General features: G+C 42.7%; 1 protein-coding gene across 1 annotated transcript in view; it reads right to left on the bottom strand.

The window, feature by feature from the left end:
* Positions 1-285: 285 nt before the first annotated feature.
* The window catches only part of LOC120940588 (unconventional myosin-X-like), a 287,319-nt gene continuing 261,732 nt past the window's right edge, over positions 286-25,872 (bottom strand). Inside the window, exons 31-41 of the mRNA XM_040353535.1 lie at positions 23,232-23,374; positions 21,834-22,028; positions 20,967-21,124; positions 20,381-20,504; positions 16,468-16,765; positions 11,299-11,506; positions 7,924-8,060; positions 6,925-7,045; positions 6,001-6,453; positions 4,908-5,099; positions 286-1,308 (exon numbers count right to left, since the gene is read on the bottom strand). Coding sequence (XP_040209469.1) covers positions 1,201-1,308; positions 4,908-5,099; positions 6,001-6,453; positions 6,925-7,045; positions 7,924-8,060; positions 11,299-11,506; positions 16,468-16,765; positions 20,381-20,504; positions 20,967-21,124; positions 21,834-22,028; positions 23,232-23,374 — 2,137 coding nt within the window. The 3' untranslated portion in view covers positions 286-1,200. The remainder of the gene's footprint in view (positions 1,309-4,907; positions 5,100-6,000; positions 6,454-6,924; positions 7,046-7,923; positions 8,061-11,298; positions 11,507-16,467; positions 16,766-20,380; positions 20,505-20,966; positions 21,125-21,833; positions 22,029-23,231; positions 23,375-25,872) is intronic.

Below are 25,872 nucleotides of genomic sequence, written 5' to 3'. Positions count from 1 at the left end.
TGAAAAAAGTGAATAAATGTGAATGCTAAAGCTAAGTTTATATTTTTACAGTGATGTTTGTTTTATTATATTTTATAAGTTTTCTTTATGCCATCCTTACTATTTATTGGGAGCTTGATAATTAATTCCTTTTTGTAAAAAAACAAACAAAGAATAATATGTAAAAAAGGAGCAAACGCTGGGATCTTTGTTCTCTTCCATGTTGTTCGGGTAGATCTCCACCTCTCAAAGGTTGCCTATCCCTATAGTATAGTTATCCTTTAATATAAAATTTTCCCAAGCCAATTCATATTAAATACAACATTTTATTGACAAGCATTTATTTTACAATGAAGCCAACCTTTCAACATACATCATTTCCATTGCAGTATAAAGATTTGGTTCCTGACCCTTCCCACTGGGTGGTATTAATGTTTAGCTTCATATTAAAATTTTCATACAAAAATAAAGCACTCACATTTACCTATTTACAAGCACTATGACCGTGCTATTAAAAGGTATCAAGTAAAGAAAACATCTGTAGACCAAGTGCTACCAAAATAGTTTAAGTATCTTCGTAATAAGGCAGTTTATAAATACTGATTACCATTCAATTAGCTAAGTCATCTCTTAATTTAAAGTACAGCAGATAGATGATGTACAGCATACTGGCTATAAAGAAAACTTAATACAACATGGTAGGGTTGGAACTTTAAGGTTACTGACATTTAAACTGTTGAGAAACATACAAATAACTAAACAAACTGTACACACAATTGCACATCATCATTCCCTTTCTTCTGAAACTCAGAATAAAAATAGAATTTAAGACTCAAATATTCACAAAAAGGCAAAATACTAAATTCCAAGCAAAATGCTTGCTGCTTCACGAAAATGTCCCTGGAGAAGGCTGCCTGCAGCACTCCAATACTTTCTCTTGAGGAAAACGGGTGGGCACACTTTTTGGCCGCTAAGAGTGAATTCGGACTGAAGGCACGTCACTCTGCATTAAAGGCAGGTTGTTTTTTCTAAGGCAATTGTCAGTGTGAAGAAGTACAGCTTTGGGGATCTTGCTGGCAGTTTAAACGCTTTAGGCACTGAATCATCTTGGCATTGCTTGGTGAAGAGATGAGAACTTTTCCAGCTAATAATATTGAAAGCACCATTTGCTTATGTGAGACTCGGGCAGTGTTGACAGCTGATATGCAAGAATCACTGTCTTCACCTAGAACTTCCTTGACTGTGGCTGCTCTCAGATCGTGTAGTACTGAACCTCTTCTTTACTATCATACTGATGTAGGCTTTCATAAGCTTTGCGATATCAACCACCTGTATCAAGGGGAAAAGAAGCTTGTTTAATGCATACTAGATGTCTTTTTTATCATCAATAAACACAAAAGCTCTGAGAATGCCAGTTCAGATTAATAGGGTTTAGGGTGCTGGCATTTTCTGGCAGTTCTGGCATTTTCTCATGTCCAGGGAGCCACAAGTGGCATGTACAGCTGGCCACAGAAATGCATGGCTCCACTTGTTGTACTTGTGTAAACCTATGCTCTTTTGCATCAGTGGTAAAAGAGCATAGGTTCAGGTGGCATCAGTGGCGCTTGTTTAGTGTACAAGTGCATACAACCATACACTTCTATGGCTGGCTGTATGCGCCACCTGCAGTTACCCAGGCGTTAGAAAACACTGGGAGTTTAATGTTAAGGCAATTGTCTATGTGCATGTACCCTTACAGTGGGAGGATTGTATTTACAGTTTTGTAAAAGAAAGCAAAACAGGAGTTACAGTACCTAGCCGGGATGATAATATGCTACTCTTTATCAAACAAGTTGAAAGGTCAGGGCAAAAAAACAAAATACACATATACAGTGTATATCTTTAATACATGTACATTCCCCATGTTTATCACTGTATAAACCCTATAAGCACAGAAAAAAATACCTGTTGATTTGCCAGAAATGCACTCATCTCCAAAATTTCTGTTGTGCCTTTTCCAGACTGAAATTGCAAGAAATGGTCTAAACTAGGGTTGCACAGATACCACTTTTTTAAGACTGAGTACTTTTTTCAAGTACTCGCCGATACCTATTACCGATACTTTTTTTTTTTATATATACTTTTACAGTGTTTTTTTATTTAGATTTTTTTACAATTTGAACTTTAAAAGACTCCTGACATCTCCCTCTTGAGACAGAGAAAGGGACTGAGGACACAGATTCCTCAGTCCCTTTCTCTGCAACCTCAGCTGCACTGAAGATTAATGAACAGAGACAAAGGCTCTTGTTCATTCATATACTGAAACATCGTAAACACACTTTACTCTGCTCAGTTATGAATGGAGAGTCAGTGATTACTGACTCTGTTCAATCAGAAAAGGAAGGAGCTGGTAAATTACATACTTATCTTTCCTCTGCTCTCCATCCTGACAGATCTGGGACAAGGGGGGGGCCGGAGGGGCACAAGGAGGACCCGGGGAGCTGAACAAGGACCCAGAGGAGGAAACCAGGAGCTGGAGGAAGACCCATGGAGCCGGAAGAGGACACAGTTGGGGGTGATCAGTACGGCGGTGGGGGCAGTTATAAGCACCAATCTCCCGGTATAGCTTTCAATAAAGCAGGAGGGAGAGGAGAAGAATCGGCTGTTACCTGCTTTATTGAAAGCTATACAGGGAGATAGATGCTTATAACTGCCCCCACTGCTGCACCGATCATCTGTGATGCTGCACGCCCCCACTACGCTGAAGATGTTGGGCCCAGTACAACAGGGCCAGCTGAACTGGCTTATCCGTGGCCCTGCCAGGAGGTATCGGATTGAGCATCGGAGCATTTGCATGAGTACAAGTATTTGTGTAAATACTCTGTATGGGCACTCATACTTATATTAGTATCGGTGCAACCCTAATCTAAACCCTGCCCAGTTGTCTCTTGGTAAACTAAAGAATCTCTCCCAGCATCAACATTTTTTGTGCACTTATTGAACTGATATAATAAAATGCTTACAATGGTATATTTAAAAAAACAAAAGGCAGCATATATGGTAAGTTCATATAACGGAATGTATGTATTAAAATATATTAATGATTGTTAGCATTCAACATTAAATAAATCTTTAACAAGTCTAGATGATACCAGTTGAGCAAATAATTTAAATAAGCATCATTCGAGTTTACTCTTAGGCCGGGTACTCACGAACAAACATGTACGGTGAAAGCGGTCCGTCGGACCGTTTTCACCGTACATGTCTGCCAGAGGGCTTCTGTACGATGGTTGTACACACCATCGTACAGAAGTCCGCGCGTAAACATTACGCGGTGCGTGTCCGCGTCGTCGCCGCGACGATGACGCGGAGACGTGGGCGGGCCTGCCATTTAAAGGCTTCCACGCATGCGTCGAAGTCATTCGACGCATGCGAGGGACGGCGGGCGCCTGGACATGTACGGTAGGTCTGTACTGACGACCGTACATGTCCGAGCGGGCAGGATTCCAGCGGACGGTTTTAAAACACGTCCAGGAATATTTGTCTGCTGGGAAAAGGCCGGCGGGCAAATGTTTGCTGGAATTCGGCCCGCTCGCGCCTACACACGACCAAACATGTATGCTGAAACTGGCCCGCGGACCAGTTTCAGCATACATGTTTGGTCGTGTGTACGGGGCCTTAGTGCAACACATACTGTACATCAAAACACTCACAAGATCTAGAGACATTGGCAGCTGAAGTTATTCGCTAGGTTCACACTAGCCGCATGGTGAAATACAGAGTTTTGCAAAGCCAGCAGCTGGCAGTTTCAGCCCCACATCACGCTGCTTACTTTTTCTTTTTATTAACTTTAGTTGATGCATCACATAGTGACACTGAATTTGTGTCTCCGCACAGTAGTGGGGTGCGTCGCACTGTAGTGTGGTGACATATGGTGCCATCCAGTGCTGTACATCACACCAGCGTTGTGGTGTGAATGGGGCATAGTACCTTAGCAGTGACCGGCATTTTTACTGTGTGCAAAACTACAGGTCACCACACAGTGAGGATCAGCCCTAAATCTCAACTTTTCATGTAAAGTTTTGCTTGTCTCCCCACTCCTGTTTTCCTTTTAGTCCTTAAGGCTCTGTTCACACTAGTGCAATTTCAGATGCAACTTGAGTCACACATGATTGCATTACAATGGAAATCATATTGTTTTCAATAGTGCCCAATCACATCAATACAACTTAGCAAGGTGCAATTTTGCAAAAGTTTCCTGTACTACTTTGGTGTGATTCCAGCATGATCTTGGCCCCATAAAACATGCAAACCAACTCATAGTAGCATCCAAGTTGCACTACAAAATTGCACTGAAAGCTAGATTAAAATTGGATCGCCAAAGGGTGAACCTAGCCCTAATGTGTGATAAAGTGGTTCTAAAGGCTCATGTTTTTTTACCTTCATGCATTCTACTTACCTCAGCCCCAACATAATCCAGTGATGTGCTTGAGAGCCTCGACTGTCCCTCCTCATTGGCTGAGACAGCAGCGGGTGCTGTCAGTCACAGTCAGTGAGCCAATGAGGAGAGACAAGGGGCAGGGCTGAGCCGCAGCTCTGTGTGTGAATGGACACATAGAGCAGCGCCTCGGGAGTGAACCTGTTTGGGTGCACCCATTGCAAGCTGCTTGCTCTGGGGGCATTCAGCAGGAGGAAGGGGTCAGGATCCCTGGCAGGGGACCAGAAAAGAGGACGATTGGGAGTGCTCTTGCAAAAGATTGTGCAAAAAACTGCACAGGGAAGGCAAGTATGACATGTTTGTTATTTAAAAAAAAAATGGGTTTAACATTCATTACAAGCATGTACTTCATCAACTATAATCTTTTTCTAGCTCATTACTGCAATGTGTTTGCCTTTTCCATTATTTTATCTAATGCCAGTGTGTAGGCACATTTCACCTATAAACTTACCGCACTGGTTTCAAACAGAAGTTCCCTTTCGTCAACAACAATCTTGTAGGTATTGGCAAGTGGAGCACCAAAAGAAAGGATATGTTCATAATGAAACACTTCCAAAGGTCTCCCCTCGCCTCTTTTGTAGACAGAAACAGCCTCACCACTAATACCCAGCCACAGCTCTTGTGGAAACCCACCTTCTTTGCACTGAAATATATTAAAAAAGCACATATAAATGTTAAGGCGGTACCTAGGAAAAAAAGAATATATGACAAAAAAAAAAAAGAAGTTATACTTTATAAACAGACTAAAATCAATGTATCATGCTTACTGCTACAGAGAAGAGTATACTATATTATAGAACTAGCTGAATACCCGGCGTTGCCCGGTCTTCCTATCTTAACCTTTTGGGGAGGAAAATCATAGTAATATAAATATACCCATCTTTTATATAAGGGTGTAGGTAAGGGTTAATTTAACTGTCATATATTTTTATTTGGCATATAAGTAATATGTGTAGCAGGTATTATTAAAATATCTCCAGGCGTACAGAAGTTATGTGGGAACATACATTTCCCATTGATTTGCATGGGACTTTAAACAAAAACCCCGACCCTCACAAATGGGGGTAGTTAAGGGATAAATGAACTATCCTATAGTTTAAGTGGACATATAAGTAACATGTGACCAAGTGTTATCGAAATATGTACAGCCGTTTGGAAGTTATGAAGTAACATGTATTTCCCATAGAGTTGAATGGGACTTTAAAGAAAAACCCCGACCATGGCAAATGGGGGTGGGTAAGGGTTAAACCACCTATCCTATGTTTGTTGCTGACATATAAGTAACATGTGTGCCAAGTTTCATGTTAATATCTTTAGCCGTTTGGACGTGATGCTGGAACATACATACATACATACATACATACACACACAGACACGTTGAGTTTTATATATATAGATAGATTTTTTTGCACATAACATGACAACCAGTATATCATGGCTAATAGTGTTATTATGCTGTCTAGGACAATGCTACAATAATATAAATAATTATATGACCTGCAATCAACTATAAGAAAACCCATTCTGTAATAAAATGCTCCTACCTCAACTTCGAATAAAGTTGATCCATAGCCAGGCCATTCTTTTATCAGAGCCATATACTTAGTCATGCACTGTTCAGGATTCAGTCCTAGTAGCTTCTTCCATTTGTCAGTAATATTGGCTTTGGTTGACAGGACCTCTTCTTTCAACCACATGTCCAACATTTGTTCCTCTTCTACCTTCTGTTTACTCACAGAGCCACTTCGGAAGCTTCTCCTTAATGTTCCTTCTAAGAAACTAGACCTCTTCCTCTCAGTCCTTTCAAATGTTGTAGACGCTTTGGTGGATTGAGCTACACGGGCCCTTAGCCTATGCACTGGGTAAAAGTCTTCCATCTCTGGCACATTAGTTTGTAGACTGTAGTCTCCCTGTGAATATTGTAACCTTAAGGCTGCCAAGGCTTGCAAAGTATCCTCAGGTGCTGGGTAATGACCATGAATAACAGCTTCATGTGCCTAAAGATATAAGGTCTAGGTCAGCAAACTGTGCATAAGTTAAACCGATTTTCAGTTAAATGAATCACATTAATTAGGCTCATGTCACACTTGCAGTCCTGACACTGGTGGCAAGCCACAGGATTGGTGAATCAGTGAGGCGATGCACCCTATCTGCCAAAAGCTCAGCAGCACGTGTGTCACCAGAGAGCGAGTGCGCCTCGCTAATGAAGCTGGTGAAGAAGCGACAACTGCAAGCAGGTGAGTACTGTACTTACCTGCTGCATCGTACATGGAGAATCTGTCGCTGACAACAGTATGCAAATGTGAGAAGGGTCTTAGACTGCTTGTCAGTTATCACCCTCTCCATTAATGTAATTAGCATACAAAATAAAATTACTTTATAACATTCAGAAATTTCTTCTACAAGAGACAAATGAGGACAAATCCCCATGTTTATGATTTTTCTTTTTTAAGCATTTATTTACTTACTTGCTCGAACATGAACACATATTCAACACTGTCTTTTGGCACACGTTCTGTATCCAAGAAGCAGTAAAGTTTAAAGAAGAACTTCCATGGTTGATCTCCTGGTTCAGCACTGACAGCAAGCCTGTGGTAAAAAAATAACACATTATATAGTCACCTGCTGATATGAAGAATATGATTTGTGAAAGTCTAACTGTAATAGGGGCCAGGAAGTAAATCTGTGCTTTGCCTATGCAGAATGAAGCACCGGTTTATATGTTTATACATCCTTCTGTCCACTCTCCTGCTGCCCTGTTCACAATGAGTGACTGAGGAGAGGAGGCCCTGTCTAAGCCCAGCAGGGAGCTTCTACAGTGCTGAGGACTCTTTACATTCCTATGTGACAGAACTGGATGCTTGAGTGGCTAACCGCAAAGTACCTGAACTATCACATGGGAGGAGAAAGAGGGTCATATCACATGATGTCCCCCCTTACCTGGAAGTGCAAGACATTTCATGGCACCTCTTTGGGCAAATACAGCAAGAGAAAGAAGGGAAGTATAAGCATGGGCAAAGTACAGGTTTACTTTTACCTGTCAGTTTTGACGGCGGACCTGAACGGCCGCTCCATGCAGTCCTATGGAACATCAGATGTCAGCAGAAATATGTCCGCTGACATCCGTCCCGATCCGATCCGCCAAAATTGGACGGATGGCGATACGTCCGCATCCGTCCATGGCGGATCGGGTGAGATCTGATGAAAACGGACATGCTGTCCGTTTTCATCAGATCTCCCCATAGGAGACAGCGGTGCTGCACAAGCCCCTCCCCGCTCAGTGAGCAGAGAGAGACTTATTATCCGCCGGCTCAGCGGAGATCAGTGGATAGATCTCCTGCTGTATCGACAGAGCCTACCTGTGTGGAAGAGGTCTAAAGTATACATTTGCAACATATAAGCTAGAAATCACAAAAAAGTATTCATAATATTGCAACAAGATGATGTCAAACTACTGCAGAACTTACTTTTCAAATTTTGCTAACACATCTGCCACCACCGATCTGCTTTCTATGGCTTTCTCTGTGACCCCATTGAATTCAAAAAGAGAAAACATATTTCTGCTATCTTCCATCGCCAGTCCCCGAATCAATTTTTCTACAACCTAAAAAAAGAATGACCTTAATCAGTAAATATCACTATACCATTTAAAAAGTACAATGATTAATATTTTTATACACAGTCTCAGAAACATTCACGTAGCAATGAGTTACTATATTAGTATGAGGCCCTGTTCACACATAACTTAGTGGGAATGCGGGTTCCCGCTAGTGATTTAAAAAGCATGCTTCACACACGGAAACGTGCATTGTGCATAGGGCAGCCCATTCACCTGAATGGGCTGCCCTATGTGCATTTCTCGCCTCAAAGCTCAGGGATACAATTTTGGCCCACAGCCAGGCGCGATTTTACATGCGTGTTCTACTACAATTTTTGCGTGGTTCGTCACGTGACCATCACAGCAAAATGCACCGTGTTTGGGGAGCCATTAAGGATTCCAAATCTCTTATACTTTGGATTGGTTTTAATGGTAAAATCCAGAAACAAACCCAGCTGCAAGACAGAATGAGGTGGATTTACTAAAAACAAATAGACTGTACTTTGCAGGAGCAGTCTATTTTCTTAGTGGTAAAGCTTCACTTTATAAAGAATACCCAATCAGGTGCTTGAGCATGATTAGATGATGGAAATCAGCAGAGCTTTAACACATTAAGGGCCCTTTCACACGGGCGGATCATCCGTCGGCTGACAGGGCGGTCCCCGCACACTGTGCAGGGACTGCCCTGTCTTTCTTCCGCTCTCTCCCCTATGGGGGATCGGATGAACACGGACCGTATGTCCGTGTTCATCCGATCCGCCAGACGGAAGAAAAATAGGATTTTCTTCCGTCTGAAAAATCGGATCTTTGCGGAGGCGGACGATTACGGGTGTCAGCGGATGGTCATCCGCTGACAACCGCAATCACATAGGGACCAATGTATGTCCTGTTTTCATCCGCAACGGATGGATGAAAATGCGGACATACGGTCTGCACGTCTGAAAGGGCCCTCACTAAGCTCTGGGGAAAACGGGTGCACTTGCAGAGTGCACAGTCTATTTGCTGTTAGTAAAATCAACCCCACAGTGACCTCTTTTTTGGCTTCTAACTCTAGTGTGAATTTCCATGTATGTGCAAGCAACTGATGCTCTGCATTGTATGTCTGGAGTCAGGATGCTCTATATAATATAGTAAGACTTTGATGAAATTAGGCTCTGGCTAACAGTCGTTAATATGTATTCATTTTATTCCACAGACAATTTAAATTCAGGCAGCGTTTATAAGAAAATGCAAGACAAATTATGTTTTTGCAAAATGAACCATATAAAAATAGAAAATTAGTCAAGTCCATCAGCAAAATTGCCCAGTAACATAACCACAATTGGATAGTGATTAACTAAAAAACATTTGAAATGAATGGAAAACATTGACAGCAGAAAGCCTGAATTAACTGCAGTTCTCTAGCTATGCTGATCTGTTTTTTCACACTGCTGGCTGGGGGTAGTAAAAACAGGTGGCTGAGCTGCAGTTTTACGGCCGCCCACCAGAATTCTAATGATACAGCCTGACAAATTTAAACTCGGCTTGCAGAGTCTATCAAATTTGTCCATTGAGATCAATGGGGCTGCACTGTAACTGCAAGCCAAATGCTTGGCTCACAGTTGTGGTATGGTCCTGCAATGTAAAAAACATGTGCTACTTAAAGATAAAAAAAAAGTAATAAACAGACATCAGGAAACAGCAGTCTGTCAGCCACTGCTATGCTGCCTTCTTTAAAGCAATCCAGCGCAGATTGCTCTTCAGAGGGCGGTGAGCCATTACGTCTGTCTGAAAAAACCCTACAAGCTTCCATTGTTTTACACAACAACCGATCATATTCATTGAGGAATGCTATTACTCTTATTGCTATTACAAATTATTCATGGGATTCCATGTATAAGTCGTAATGCCGAAACATGTCGGGGAATGGCTGTACGGTAACCATCTGTGACACATGATGACGCTTTGCCGGATGTGACGTATCGATACCAACAAGCGAGCGAGTGAGGGTGAGGTTTAGAGGCTGCATCTTAGGTCCGCCATGACCATAATACACAGCTAGTGTGCTGACAGGAGTTTACCTTTTATATGCTTTTTGCAATTGGATTGATGCGAGTTTAATGAGTGAAGATTTTGTTTACATAATAAATAGTTTTTTTACGGTGTTTCACTATTGGAAGCACTCATTTTTTACATGTGGCGCAATCCTCTTCTGCTGTGCACGATTGGATATTGTATTACTATAAACCCGGGTGGGTTTAAAAGTGATTATGCTGAGCATGAGAGTGCGAGGCATTTAAATGTGGTGAGTGCATTTCTTAAAGGGGAGTGGAGTCACAAACAGTGTGGTGGAAGAATTTTCAGCTTTGTATCATAGAAGAGTTGTCACCGAACTAATCACTTGGAATGTCTTTCATTCTTTTATGGACTCTTTACTGGATTTTTTCACCTGTTTATTATGTTTATGTAATTGTATTTATTTTTACGTAAACAACGTAAAATACGACGGCTGTTCCGACGTCCATACCTTAACATGACTTACTTGCTTTATGAGGGGTAAACTTACGCCGGACGTACGCCTTACGTAAACGGTGTAGCTTACTGCGACGGGCGCAAGTACATTCGTGAATCGGCGTATCTAGGTCATTTACATATTCGACGCGTAAATCGACGGAAGTGCCCCTAGCGGCCAGCGTAAATATGCACCCAAGATACGACGGCGTAGGAGACTTACGCCGGTCGTATTAAGCCAAAATTCAGGCGTATCTTTTTTCCTGAATACGGCGCAGAGATACGACGGCGCATCCTAGAACTTACGCTGCGTATCAAAAGATACGTCGGCGTAAGCTGGCTGTGAATCCGGGCCCAAATGTCAGAAATAGGCTTAGTCATGAAAAGGTTAAAATAATTTTATTACATGTATCACTATTTTTAAGTGGCAGCTCTAGGAGTGTGCACGAGCACAGTGGTGGGATTACAAGCTTAGGTGCGCTAGACTTGCTAAACCAACAGTTGGATAACCTTATTTTATTATCCATTTATGCCCAACTGCTAAGCTATATACTGTATATAACTCTAAAATGGTAAATATTCGGTCGGCTTTTATTACATGCAATGATTATAATCTCATTTTATTTTATTATATGTCACAACACCTATTTTTTTGGTCAAAGGATAAGGTTAATTATTAACATCTTAGAAAGCCATGAGGTCTACACAGCAGGGGTAGAGAGTAGGAGACACTGAAATGAATGCCGGGACTCACCTCGCCAGCTGTGGTGTGGGAGTTAATAGCGATCTTGCATGCTCCCCCACCGTGGCAGTACACAGTTGTTGCAATTTCCTGCCTGTTAATTAATGCTTGAATTTCATCTCGAGATGGCACAAACTCCCTGCATTTGGTTTTCTTCAGTGACTCGTAGATAAACACTGCATACTTTTCCATTTCGGAGCTTTGAAACTGTTCCCGAATCCTACAAAAGCAAAGACAAAAGACAGATTTATGAGACTACTACAGAAAAAATGAAACCAAAAGAAGAAAATACTGAAAAAAAACCCACAAAACTAACATACCCTTATTTCTGCCACAGCTCCAGTGTGGCAGCATTTTAAATCATGCCAAAATCTAAATATAGTATAACTAGTGTAGACTTGAGCTTCTAGTGTTTACTGCAGAATGTTTTTCACTTTGGTGGGACCTATGATAACAGCAAACGATCTATGGTAGCTGAAGTTAAGTGCCATAATCTGGTAGTGGCCACTATCGGGTCTAGAATAAGGAATACGCTACTCTTACAAATGTACGTATACATCAGTCCCTGCTGGTTGACAGTTCAGGTCAGGGCCACTGTACTAACAATCAGATGTTAGTACAGCAATCTCCCCTGCTGTTCTAATGTGTTCTCCCCCCTGCCAGAAACACTCTGGTCAGAGCTCTTAGGCTGTATTCACACCTAGGCGTATATACGCCTGAAGCGCGACGCCGCAGCCGCCCCTCATACGCTGGAGGGGTGATTTTACATGGTTCACATCTCCACGCCGAACGCCAGACGCCTGCCGCCTGAAAAAAGGTCCCGGACCTTTTTTTCAGGCGTCTTTCGGCGTTCGGCATAGGAGATGTGAACCATCTCCATAGAGGGGGTGAGGCTGCATTCACAATCGCGGCGTTTTGTCGCCGCGATTCGCGGTACAAAACGCCGCTATTTGCCGCGGCAATTCGCGGGACAAAACGCCGCGGTTCAGTACGCCGAGGTGTGAATGCAGCCTTAGCCATTGCCAATCTCAGGCATTTTTTGGTTGGACTGGCTACCATACACACGGGCTGAATGTCTGTTGCTTTGTACTTAAAATAGACTTAAAATGTGCTTAAAATGGAACTTAGTTAGAAAATTACAGTTCCAGTGATTGTCACCATATAAGTAAATACATGAAGAACCTTCTTTGCACCTTTTCGCATATATACTGGATGTGGCACATACATTTGCCATTCACCCCCTTTCTTTCATGTTTATATGACACTTCCCACTGAAATATTCCTGTATATTATTATTAAACTAAATGTATTTTTTTTTTTATCATAGATTACAGGAGGCAAAAGGATCAATTCACAAAACGTTAATACAATTAGTATCTTTATGTAAGCCATGTGACTGTCATTTTCAGATCTTACTGGAGTAAATTTAAATTGAAAAAACTATCACTTAAAAGAAAAAAAGAAGGTACCTTATCCAGTGTTTTAACCTTGTGAATTATGGGATTTTCATTTTTTTTTAATCAGCTGGCTTAGGCTCTCAGCAGCTCACTGAGGGGCTGAGCCAGGTGCAGGTCCAGGCACGTGTGTGGATCCCGACCATATGGTCACGATCTTTCCTGAGCCTAGACCGGCTCTGTGAAGTCAGCTGACAGAAGGCTTCAGACCGTTGTCTGCTGAAAACGGGTCACAGGAGTACAGAACGGACTGCACTCCTGTGATCCATAAAAGAAGTTCAGCCAAATGAGCTTTGGCTGTACTTTTTCTTTAAGGGAACTTGTAGGGAGAGGAATACAGCATGTGCCATTGCTCACTACTTTATGAAGACACAAGCTCTGGGGCTGCCATCCTCATTATCGCTTCACCCAGTGAATCACTGACCCGGAACAAGCATTGCAGGTAGATGTCCTTACAATCCACTGGCTAAATGCTTGTCCCAAGTCAGTGATTCTGTAAATATTGAAGCAAGGATGATGGTAAGATCCCCAGAGTTTGCACCCTTCAGAACAAGACAGTTAATGGCAGCTGCCATATTTCTATTCTGACATTTGATTACTTTGGAAATGTTTCATGGGTAGAAAAAGTTACCTAATGGCCATATACATTGCTGGATGCATCGTCTTAATACTAAGTTTAAGGGTCATCAAATATGTTAGGTCGATAAAAATAACCCTAAACCAAGCTGCAATTTACTGCAATGGTACTACTGTGGTTTACTGTCAGAGTCAGGGCCGGCCTTTGCGGTGTGCGGAGAGTGCGATCGCACGGGGCGCCATAGCAACATGGGCGCCTGGCGACCGCACAGATTCTTTAATTCGCCCATGTATTAAGTAGTGGGCGGGGGGCGTCAGGCCGGCGCCCCCCCCCGCGACGGAAGAGGACCTTGCTGGGTGGGATGGCGTGGTGCCGGGTGCCTGGCTTTGCAGGGGGGGGTGCCGTGCAAGCCGCATCCCAGCGAGCCGTCGGCACACCCGGGACCTGGCCGCAGTGATCCCCCTTCTGCTTAGGCAGCTCCGCGGGTCTGAGTCTCGGCTGTCTGTGACTGTCTCAGTCACGCAGCCGAGCAGTGAAGCAGCCTCCCCCTTGCCTGTACTGTGCTGTGTGTGCAGCACGCGGCAAGCAGGTTATCTGAGCCTGCTTGCTTTACAGGTCTGAAGGGGGGGGGGGGGCGGGGGGTGTGTGTGTTCTATCTGTATTGTGGGGTGGGGGGTTCTTTATTGTAGGGGGGTCACTCTGCACTGTAGGGGTTTATCTGTTTTGTAGGGGGGGGGGGGTGTTTTCTGTATTGTGTGTGTGTGGGGGGGGTCTTTATTGTAGGGGGGGTCTGCACTGTAGGGGTTGATCTGTATTGTAGGGGGGGGGTGTTTTCTGTATTGTGAGGGGGGTTCTTTATTGTAGTGGGGTTCTGTATTGTGGGGGGGGTTATTTATTGTAGGGGGTCTGCACTGTAGGGGTGGTCTATTGTAGGGGTGAATCTGTATTGTAGAGGGGGTTCTGTATTGTAAGGAGAGATCTGTATTGTAGGGGGAGGGGTATGCACTGTACAGGGGTTTGCGTAACATGCAGGGGGTCCAGAACTGTTAGGGGGTGTCTGTGTAACATACAGGTGTCCGGGGCTGTGTAATGTAAAAGGGGTCCAGTGGTGCAGGGTGCAGTGTAATGTAAAAGGGTCCAGTGATGTAGGGTGCTGTGTAATGTAAAGGGGTCCAGAGCTGTGGGGTTGCTTAGTAATGTAAGGGGCCCAGTGGTGCAAGGTGCTGTGTAGTGTAAAGGGGTCCATAGGTGCAGGGTGCTGTGTAATGTAACGGGGTCCAGAGGTGCAGGGTGCTGTGTAATGTAAAGGGGTCCAATGGTGCAGGGTGCTGTGTAATGTAAAGGGGCCCAGAGGTGCAGGGTGCTGTGGAATATAAGGGGCCCAGTGGTGCAAGGTGCTGTGTAGTGTAATGGAGTCCAGAGGTGCAGGGTGCTGTGTAATGTAAAGGGGTCCAGAGCTGTGGGGTGCTGTGTAATGTAAGGGGCCCAGTGGTGCAAGGTGCTGTGTAGTGTAAATGGGTCCAGAGGTGCAGGGTGCTGTGTAATGTAACGGAGTCCAGAGATGCAGGGTGCTGTGTAATGTAAAGGGGTCCAGAGATGCAGGGTGCTGTGTAATGTAAAGGGGTCCAGAGATGCAGAGTGCTGTGTAATGTAAAGGGGCCCAGAGGTGCAGGGTGCTGTGTAATGTAAAGGGGTCCAGAGGTGCAGGGTGATGTGTAATGTAAAGTGGTCCATAGGTGCAGGGTGATGTGTAATGTAAAGGGGTCCAGAGGTGCTGTGTAATGTAAAGGGTTCCAGAGGTGCTGTGTAATGTAAAGGGGCCCAGAGGAGCAGGGTGCTGTGTAATGTAAAGGGGCCCAGAGGTGCAGGGTGCTGTGTAATGTAAAGGGGCCCAGAGGTGCAGGGTGCTGTGTAATGTAAAGGGGCCCAGAGTGATGTGTAATGTAAAGGGGTCCAGAGTGATGTGTAATGTAAAGGGGCCCAGAGGTGCAGGGTGCTGTGTAATGTAAAGGGGCCCAGAGGTGCAGGGTGATGTATAATGTAAAGGGGTCCAGAGTGATGTGTAATGTAAAGGGGTACAGAGGTGCAGGGTGCTGTGTAATGTAAAGGGGTCCAGAGTGATGTGTAATGTAAAGGGGTCCAGAGGTGCAGGGTGCTGTGTAATGTAAAGGGGTCCAGAGTGATGTGTAATGTAAAGGGGTCCAGAGGTGCAGGGTACTGTGTAATGTAAAGGGGTCCAGAGGTGCTGTGTAATGTAAAGGGGGCCAGTGATGCAGGGTGCTGTGTAATGTAAAGGGGTCCAGAGGTGCAGGGTACTGTGTAATGTAAAGGGGTCCAGAGGTGCTGTGTAATGTAAAGGGGGCCAGTGATGCAGGGTGCTGTGTAATGTAAAGGGGTCCAGAGGTGCAGTTGTGGAGAGGGGGTACACAGTAGTGACAGAGATATTGAAGGATGCAGGGGGCACAGTGGGGTGTTTTTACATTTTACGGGGGGGGGGGCAGATATAGGATCCGCCCCGGGTGCCAAATGCTCTAGGTACACCTGGCAGGCCACAGGCGGATTCTGCAGGAATGACAGCGTGGGCGGCTGTCCTTGCCTTGCTATGAGGAGCTCATATGCCATGCGCACTGAGAAGACAAAGGAGGGCAAGAATCCACAGAAGCAGGCAGCAGATGTAAAAACTTTTTTCTGTAAGTAAATTATTTTTTTATAAATGCAGTGTACTGCTTAATGCCTGTTTTTGTATTTTCTTTTTTAAATAGGGTGTTTCTTAAAGGAACAGTAAATACAAAAGTTAAAAAATACTTTATTGTAATTATGTTTGATATTTGATAGTAAATTTACAGGTAGTGTTATTATACCATGTGATTTACTTTATATGTGGCGTTATTATACCGTGTGATTTGCAGTATATGTGGCGTTATTATAGCTTGTAATCTTTTTTTTGGGAACTTAACGGAATGGAAGGCTTTAAATGGAGCTGGTATTGGAGAAATGGGTGTGGCTACCGAGGGGTGTGGTTACTAAGGGGCGTGGTTACCGAGGGGCGTGGTCATCAGGGGGCGCTGTAAAGCTTTCTCGCACAGGGCGCCTAAAGGCCTAAGGCCGGCCCTGGTCAGAGTAGGTTTATTGTCTTTCACTATACCTCACCTCTTCAGATGAAACTTGAGATACTTGAGTATGCTGCGGCTGGGTGGGAATGTGCAGCTCAGGCAAGTGAGTATCTGCCAGTGGTACAGGTTCCCAGTGCTGCCAGGGTGTAGAGCTCTATTCGTTTGTTTGATAAGCTGGCAGTACAGTTCATCTCTTAGTGGTCGCAGATCATGGCCTGTCTGCAGAATGCCTTGAATTATCGGGACAGGATCAGAGAGAGATTCCAGCTGCTGCAAAGAATTGAAAATCTTGATGGCTTCATCCTGGAGGGTGGTGTAGCCTTTGTCCTTTAGCACTGTAACATAACATTAAAAGATAATATTATATTGGGGAGTTTGTTGAAGCAACCTAAACATAATAAATCAATGTGCATGTAAAGATAAAATAGATCCAATACTGAATCTTTAGTCCTGACCCTGAGCTGTCTTTAGTCATAGATCTCCTTTGCCCCCCCTTATCTCCCCCCACTGTAGATGTATTGTATTCAGAGACTCTGATCATCCTTGTCATCACAGATATTGACACTGTATGCTTAGCACAGTCTTCCTGATGCTAAACAAAATCCAAAGTGCCTCCTCAGCTAAAAACTGAGAAGACATATGAGAAGCTTATATTACAGTTATAGAGAAAATGTGTATAGCAGCACTAACAAATAATATATATATTTATTTATGTATTTTTTACTGACTACTAAACCACAGTTTACCCTATGCTGGGTGGTGAAAGTACTTTGAATTTACGTCAAAACCCCAGAATCCAAAAATCAGCTGATGTTGAAAAACTCTGACAAATACTACAATGCCAGGGGTATAGTAATCATTACTACCACACCAAAAATGGTAGAAAAGAACATCCATGTCCCTCAGGACCAAAAAAAGGCAAATTCTAGGGGACTTTTAAGCTGGACTATCTCTCGAAGAAATAGACAATGCATACACAAAAATAAATAAAATACGAGAAGAAAATGTGGACTAGATTAATCAAGCCCAACATAAAAAACAACCGGGCTTTACTGGCTCAGCATGGGGGCCGAAAAATATTTATAAAACATAACAAATTTTAGGCGGCGGTTGTGGCAGCATGGCGTGACAGCAGGATGATGCACTGGGCTTTATAATCCTTGATTCAGTGTGGGAACATTCTTCCAGCATTTGGTATCTAGGTACTCCTTTTTTTGTGTTTGATGCTGCGGTATTGACATGCGTTGGGTACAAATACTTGTTCTATGTATTGCTTGAATATAGGAATATTGGTGCTTCTTGGCTATTTTTTGGTCTCTATGTACTTCAATTTAATTCACCTGCTATACCATCCTAACTTTCTACACTGCTATGCCGTCCTGCATATGTCCTGTCTGGTGGCTCTGATGCCCCTGTGCCCTCCCCTAGGGCCAATTTTGGATACCCCTTGTCCCATTACGCCCATCGATACTACCTCTTCCTATTGGGTCCTGAGAAAGCCAACAATTGGCAAAATGCTTTGACCTTCTCAAGAGATCTACAATACTGTTCCCATGCTGAGCCTGTAAAGTCTGGTTGTTTATGTTGGGTTGGATTAATATAGTCCACATTTTTTTCTAAGTGCTTTGGATGTGGCTTGTGGAAGTCAACGTTTTATGAAGGATCAACCACTAAACATTCTGGTACAATTAAAAAATGCAGAAAATACATAACAATTATTAAAAACAATATACAAAATATGTGGCCTCTATGAACAGACCCCTCAGAACCCCATCCACAGCATTATAGAAAAATATACACATAGGGCCAGATTCACATAGAATTAGGCGCAGGGTATCAGAGATACGCTACACCGCCGTATCTTACCTGGCTCTAAGTCGAATCCAGGAAGATTTTGCGCTGGAAGTTACGGCGGCGTAGTGTATCTCTCGGCGCGTTTTTTTAAATTGGGCGGGTAGGGGGCGTGATTCATTTAAATGAAGCGCGTCCCCGCGCCGATTGAACTGCGCATGCTCCGTTTTGAAATTTCCCGCCGTGCTTTGCGCGAAATGACGCACCGACGTCATTATTTTAACTTAGACGTGAGTTACGTTCTTTCCTATTCACGGACGACTTACGCAAAAAAAATAATTAAAAATTCGACGTGGGAACGACGGCCATACTTTAACATGGCAAGTCTATCTATACGCCGCAAAATAGCAGCTTTAACTATAAGCCAGGAAAAGCCGACTAGCGACGATGTAAGAGAATGCGACGGCCGCGCGTACCTTCGTGGATCGACGGAAAAAGCTAATTAGCATACCAGACGCAGAAAACGACGCAAACTCCACCCAGCGGGCGCCAAAGTATTGAAGCCGTACGCCTGTCGGATCAAAGCCAGAAGCCGTCGTATCTTGGTTTGAGGATTCAAACTAAAGATACAACGCGGGAAATTTGAAAGTACGCCGGTGTATCAGTAGATACGCCGGCGTACTTGCTCTGTGAATCTGCCCCCATAGTATACAAAGCAGTGGTTGATATATTGGTCCCACTATTAGCTATGGAGGATTTATGTACTTTAGTATGTTTCGCCTAAAGCTTCTTTAGGAGGGGGATGTTTGAAAGTAATATATCCAGGTGTATGAGCACATGAAGATCATTTAAACCCCAAAAAGGGCATCTACCCATAATGCAAAGGTATAGGAAAAGACCGGCATTAATGTAATCCTGTTTCTTTGCTTTGTTCATTGATTTGGTAGATTTAAAAATAATACTGTTTGATTTAATATTTCAAGTTTGTTAAGTTTTATTGCTCCATAATGCTTCATACACTTCTGCAGTTTAAGAGATCTGAGTCCTCAAGATGATAAAGATAATTCAATATTTAATGGCAGTTATGTCCTGGCCTTCAGGATAAATTGAGATACTGGTATTCCTTCTCGAGTTACTCCATGCCATCAGTTAAGAAAATTATAATGCTGACTGAGGTTCTAGTGAAGGGGTTCATGTTAGATGATCAGCTGCTACTTAAGGTCAGCAGTTAAAGAATTACTATCCTTTGATTTTCTTTTTTTAATTGCAGTCAATGAAAGGTCCATGTTATAGTGATTCCATTAATTTGTACCTCAGTTGTACAACTTTTTCCAGCATTTAATGCTTGCTAAGGAATTACAAGCTTATGTAGCTACTAGCGTTACCTAGTGGAGCTGCTGATTACCATTGCACACCAGCAAATGTAGCTGTATAGACAAGCACTGTAAACATGTACACAGCCACTCTTTAACTAGCTACAAATTGACTCTCTACACATCTCTGCTACAAAGTTGCTGATGTGACACAACCCTAAAACCATGTCACACTAACAACTTGTACATCTGTAAAAGCAGCAAATCTCCCTGCCTATGTTATCTGGAGATCTAGCCCACTTTCAAATTGAAGCAATTTGTCATGCGATTTGACAGATACAATTTTAAGTTTAATATCCTCCAGGATTTAGGAGGGCAGAACTGTGGTCATCGGGAGTAAAAAGTATCCTGGCATCAGTGGGAGTAAACAATGCATCTTTCGTATTAGGGTGTGAAATAGCGCCCTATTGCTGGTGTCAGTGGGAGGAATAGTGTCCCATCATTGGTGTCAGTGGAAGGAATAGTGTCCGATCATTGGTGTCAGTGGGATTAATAATGCCCCATTGTTGGTGTCAGTTTGAGGAACAGAGCCCCATCATTGGTGTCAATGGGAGGAATAGTCCCCTATGGTTGGGGTTAGTGGGATTAATTGTGCCCCATCACTGACGTCAATGGAACAAATAATGCCCTCTCATTGGTATCAGAGGGAAGAAGAGTGTTTTGTATCATTGGAAGAAAACATTTCCCCAAGGGCCGGATAAAGGCAAGCAAAGAGCCGCATTCGGCCCCAGGGCCACAGTTTGGAGACCCCTGCACTATAGGATTAATAAATATATAATCACTCACAGCTTAAATTGATGTCTCCATAGGGAAGGGGTAATAACGGAGAATGCAGAGGGTGATGTGTATATCTCAGTATTGGGTTTCTTCTGTAAATCTGCTCCACAACTTCAGGGTTCAGACAGTTCTCCTTTAAAAAAAAAATCAATATTAATTTTAAAGCAGAGCATACGTTTATGTAGGTCATTAAGATTGGATAATCAAGATTTAGGCTAGTAACATGTCTTACTGTTTTGGTCATTTTTTTTTAAACTGATGCTTTTTACAATTTATGGAAACGCATGTCAACTTTGCACTGAATATCATCACCTGTTGAAGAGTGCTGACATACATTGTAAATCGCATTGACATGCTTTGTTGTACGTTTTAACAACATCAGTTGACTTGTGTTTGACAAAAACACAAGGGTAGGTTTCCAGACAGAGTTGAACAACTTATCATTTAAAATGCATGCTTATACAAATGTCTTACAACAATTGTTTTATTGTGCTAAATACAATGCTTGGTGTATAAGCTGGAAAATGCTAACTTTATTTCATTCAATTAACTGTACAGTAGGTGCACTAACAAATGTCATGTATGTCCTGCTTACCTTAATGTCCTGTATAAGTTGCTGTGTTGGAGTGTCAATAGGTGCCTTAGTGTCTATGACATTCTGAATAGCACTGGACCACCTTGTAGCTTCATTTAGCAGTTTTGTGTAAAGACGGTAGCAGTGTTTGCGGCCATACACCATTACATTCCAGTATCCTGTTATTCAAAAAAAAGTAGTTACCATGTATGTAAGTTTACACATGTAAGCATGCTGAGCATGTCCTGCTCCATAAAGTGTAGCCCATCCCAATCCCTTTTTGGGGTTTTCTGGTGCGATTTCCCTGTTTTGGAGATTTCGTTCTCTTCAATGGGGCCACAGATAGCAGGATACCTGACAGAGCTACTAACCCCCTCCTACTCTAGTCTGCTCATATAATTTGTTATAAAAACATATTTGCCATTCTGAAGCTTCCCTCCAACCACTTTGCATATTATTGTATATATACTGTGATCCTGTACTTCTCAAATATGCTGCAGAAATCCCCCTCCACTGAGTCTGGCTGCAACCATTTTAACTGTGGGCAGCTGAAGCTACTGCCTGTTCACTTCCTGGATTTACACAGACACACCTCCATCTCTGCAGCTCTCATTGGCCCTCTTATGACTCATTCCCCCAATCCATTCATGGCAAACCCTCAAAATAGTTAGAGAGAGATCTGTGCATGTCGTCATAAGCCTAGGCTTTTTTTTTTACCAGACAAGAAACAGGTATTTACTGGCAGAAAAAGTTTTACTATTCAAAGTTAAAACAACAAGGGCAGACGATTTAATAGATAGAACGTTGAAAAAATGACTGAAGTTCCGCTTTAAAGGCAGTAAGCTGTGGAACTAAGGAGAAAAGGAAAATAAATTAAACATATCTTACCAGTTTCCTTAAAAATCTTCTCTTCAGGCTGTACCACAGTGCAGAGGCTGTTCAGAACCAAGGTCCCCAATTTCATGGCATTTTTCTCTGAGTTCTTATAATAGTCCAAGGAATTGTGGGTAAGAACAAACCAGCGCTTCTTCAGTTTCAAAGAGGACATCTTAGGGCTATTTTTCATTTCCTTGTATAACCAACCTTTCAGACCAAATACAAATTTAGTATTTTTGCTAAACAGTATATCCAAAAGTATTTTCCAAAAATACGATTTGATATGATAAAATCAAAATGACAAAATATAATAAACATTATATAATATATGGATGATCATAAAAGTGCCCTTTTCCCAACATATCCATTGTGCTGATCTTCTCACTACATTTAAAAGCACATGACATTCCTCTTACTGTATTTTCCGGTGTATAAGACGACTTTCTGGATGCAAAAACATGCATCCAAAGTCGGGAGTCGTCTTATACCCCGGGGACGGTCTCCGTGCTGCCAGCGTCAATGATTTAAAAGACGCTCCTTCTCCTCAGAGTGTTCTGTGATAGACGGAACACAAATCTTCCCAGCCGCGCCTCTGTTCTGTGTTCCTCCTATCACAGATGCCTTCTCATCCTCGGACGAGATGAGAAGACATCCGTGATAGGCGGAACACAGAGCAGAGGCGCTGCTGGGAAGATTTGTGTTCCGCCTAACACAGGACAGTCTGAGGAGAAGGCGCAGCTTTCAAATCATTGACGCTCGCGCTCGCAGCACGGAGACTGTCACCGCCTGCAAAAAAGTGAGTGTTTGCAGTGATTGCACTGGGGGGAAAGTTCAGGCACAGTGGGGGAAAGTGATGGCACAGTGAGGGGCAAGTGATGGTACAGTGAGGGGCAAGTGATGGCACAGTGAGGGGCAAGTGATGGTACAGTGAGGGGTAAGTGATGGTACAGTGAGGGGCAAGTGATGGTACAGTGAGGGGCAAGTGATAGCACAGTGAGGGGCAAGTGATGGCATAGTGAGGGGGCAAGTGATGGCACAGTGGGGGCAAGTGATGGCACAGTGGGGGCAAGTGATGGCACAGTGGGGGCAAGTGATGGCACAGTGGGGGCATGTAATGTAATGGCACAGTGAGGCATGTAATGTAATGGCACAGTGAGATTTGAAAAAGCCTGTTTCTGTCAGCGGTTCTGGCTACCCCTCAGCTTCCAAAAAGACTAGTAAGAAGGGGGTAGTCTTATACAGTGAGTATATCCCAAAACCAACATTTTTCCTGGAAAATTAGGGGGTCGTCTTATACGCCGGAAAATACGGTATATAGTTATATAGTTAATAAATGCTGTTTTTCTAATGGTGGAAGCTATATTGTGCAGTAGACATTTAATGGAAAAGCAGCAGAGACATTTTCCTTACCTCTGACAATGAATTCCTGCCCTTCCACTCGGGTGTCACCCTTGGATCTCTGCAGTAGTGTTATCCAGTGATGCATTTCTTCTGGGGTGTCTGAGTTACAGTGAAGAACACGGTCTGCCGTGATGATTACAAAGGAGTTTGGTCTTAAAGCAAAAAAAAAAAAACGGAAATGTGTTTAGCTGTTAGGCGGCATGGGTAATGTTTGCACAACAATTACTCACGCTCAAATTATTATCAATACTTGTCTTGTTTCATTTTAAATTAGTGGAAAAATTTCACTTTCATGTTATTTACAGTAAAGCTGTGCTGAGGTTTTGGAAAAATTGACAGAGAATCAAGGAAAAAACCTTCCACACATATCTAACATAAAAATAAAACATGCCTGAATGCCAGTGAACAATTTTTGTTGTGTGGTTTTAGCTGATATAATATACAAATACTACTAATATATTTTAAAACTGTACAGCATTAGGCGCTTTACACCACTGGCTCTTTTGAGTGTATGTTATCTTTTCTCTATAAAATTGTATTTTTGTTTAAAGTGATATTAAAGTCTTGTTTTTTTATTTCAAAATAACAAACGTTATTCTCACCTGCTCTGGGCAATGGTTTTGCACAGAGCAGCCCAGATCCTCCTCTTTTGGGTCCCTAGCCGGTGATCTTGGCCCCTCCCTCCTGCCAAGTGCTACCACATTAAGCAGCTTGCTATGTATGGGGGCACCCAAGTTGCTGCTCTGTGTCCATTCAGACACAGAGTCGTGGCTCGGCCCCGCCCCCTCTCTCTCCTCATTGGCTCACTGCCTTTTATTGACAGCAGCGGGAGCTAATGGTGCCTCACTGCTGTCTCAGCCAATGAGGAGGGAGAGTCCTGGACAGCCGAGTCTCTTGTGCAACATCGCTGGACTGAGATGGGGTTCAGGTAAGTATTAGGCAGGCTAAGGGGGACTGCTGCACACAGAGGGTTTTTTTGTCTTAATGCATAGGATGCATTATGATAATAAGTCTTCTGCTTTTACAACCACTTTAATGCAGTACATTGTTGTGCCCTGATCTCTGTTTTCCAAGAAAATCATTAGGTCTATATAAAGGATTAGAAATAATTATTCATAATTGCTTAGTAACCTCCCTGGCGGTATGATTCTTTCAGATTTTTGATGTTCAAAGGAGTACATTGTTTTGCATGGAAATTTGGCATTTTATATTGTAGGCCTGTAATTCTTAGGAATAACTCTCTTAAATCTGTCCAAACAAGAGTCTAGTAGGCATCCCGGGTATGATAAAGTTTGAAACACAAAATCATAAATTATAATATAATAAATAACTATAAATAATTATAACAAATAATAATAATAAAAATTATTCAATAATGTAATCAAATCAAAAACACCGAATTTTGCTCAGTTGCAGAATTGTCGCTGTCATTACTTTCAGTTTGATGGCAAATTTCCCCACAAATTGCTATCGCTCAATTCTGCAAGTGATTCTAATTCATTATCGCTGTTTTCTAGCTGATCTACAACCACTTTTGACGTAAAAAGACACTTTTTGGTTGCTATGGACAATCTCCAGTTTCCAGGCAGAAAGAACAGTATTTATAATGTAAAACTGCATGCAGTGCACTGGACAAACCACTAGGGACAAAGGGGATGTGTAATTATTTGATACATTACTGTAATCTGTAAGATTACGGTGTACTGTATGTATACTTTGCCTGGATCCTGCAATGCGATCCCAAGTGTGGCTCGGGGTTACCACTTTTGGTAATGACATTTTTCCCCGAGCCACATTCAAAATTACCGCTAAGGAGGTTAACTACTTAAATACTTGGCACTTTCACCCCTTCTTCTCAGCTTTCTATGCTCTCGCACTTTGAATGACAATTGTGCAGCCGCAGTCATGCTACACTGTACCAAAATACATTTTTTTTATCATTTTGTTCACACAAATAGAGCTTTCCTTTGAAACAAAGTGCAGGTTTGTCTTCAAGTGATATTTACCACTGCAGACAGTGCCACCCATGCCGCCAATGCCATAATGTACTGAAGACAGTGCCACCCATGCCGCCGATGGCATAATGCCATCATCAGCATATGGGTTGTTCGGTCATGGCTGGAGGAATTTTTTATTTATTTTTTGCATGCATTCATTTTCTGTTCAGGTCACCCGGGCCCCCTGCTGGCTGGGCTCAGTACAACAGGGCCAGTTGTACTGGCCTATCAGAGGCCCTGGGTGGAATACAAGAAATGGAGTGGGTGGATTCTATAAGGGGTGGGGCTTATGAGAAGTGTGAGGGGTCGAAAAGGAAGTGCAGGGTCTAGCGCCCCCCATCCGAAAACATCACCAGCCTCCACTGAATTGTCTTACTTTTGTGGGATTCTATACATTTTTATTGATAAACCTTTTGTTTGATGAAATGCCAAAACCTGTGCTGCAGTGCTTCTTGTTTTTAGTATCTTATAACATTTCATTGTTATTTAGGAAAACATTTATGTTACAGTTATTTATATTGCATTGAGTATATAAACCCAAGAAAGATATGTAATCATAGTAAAACCCACACAGCACAGTAAAAGCACGCTAGGGCCAGCCACCCATTTAAAAACCCTTTTAGAATGAAACAACCGCTTATTCTATATTAATG

Source organism: Rana temporaria, chromosome 5 (genome assembly GCF_905171775.1).
Source record: "Rana temporaria chromosome 5, aRanTem1.1, whole genome shotgun sequence".
Classification (NCBI taxonomy): Eukaryota; Metazoa; Chordata; class Amphibia; order Anura; family Ranidae; genus Rana; species Rana temporaria.
The sequence above is the reverse complement of the archived record's forward strand: the minus strand, read 5'-3'. Positions and strand labels throughout refer to the sequence as shown.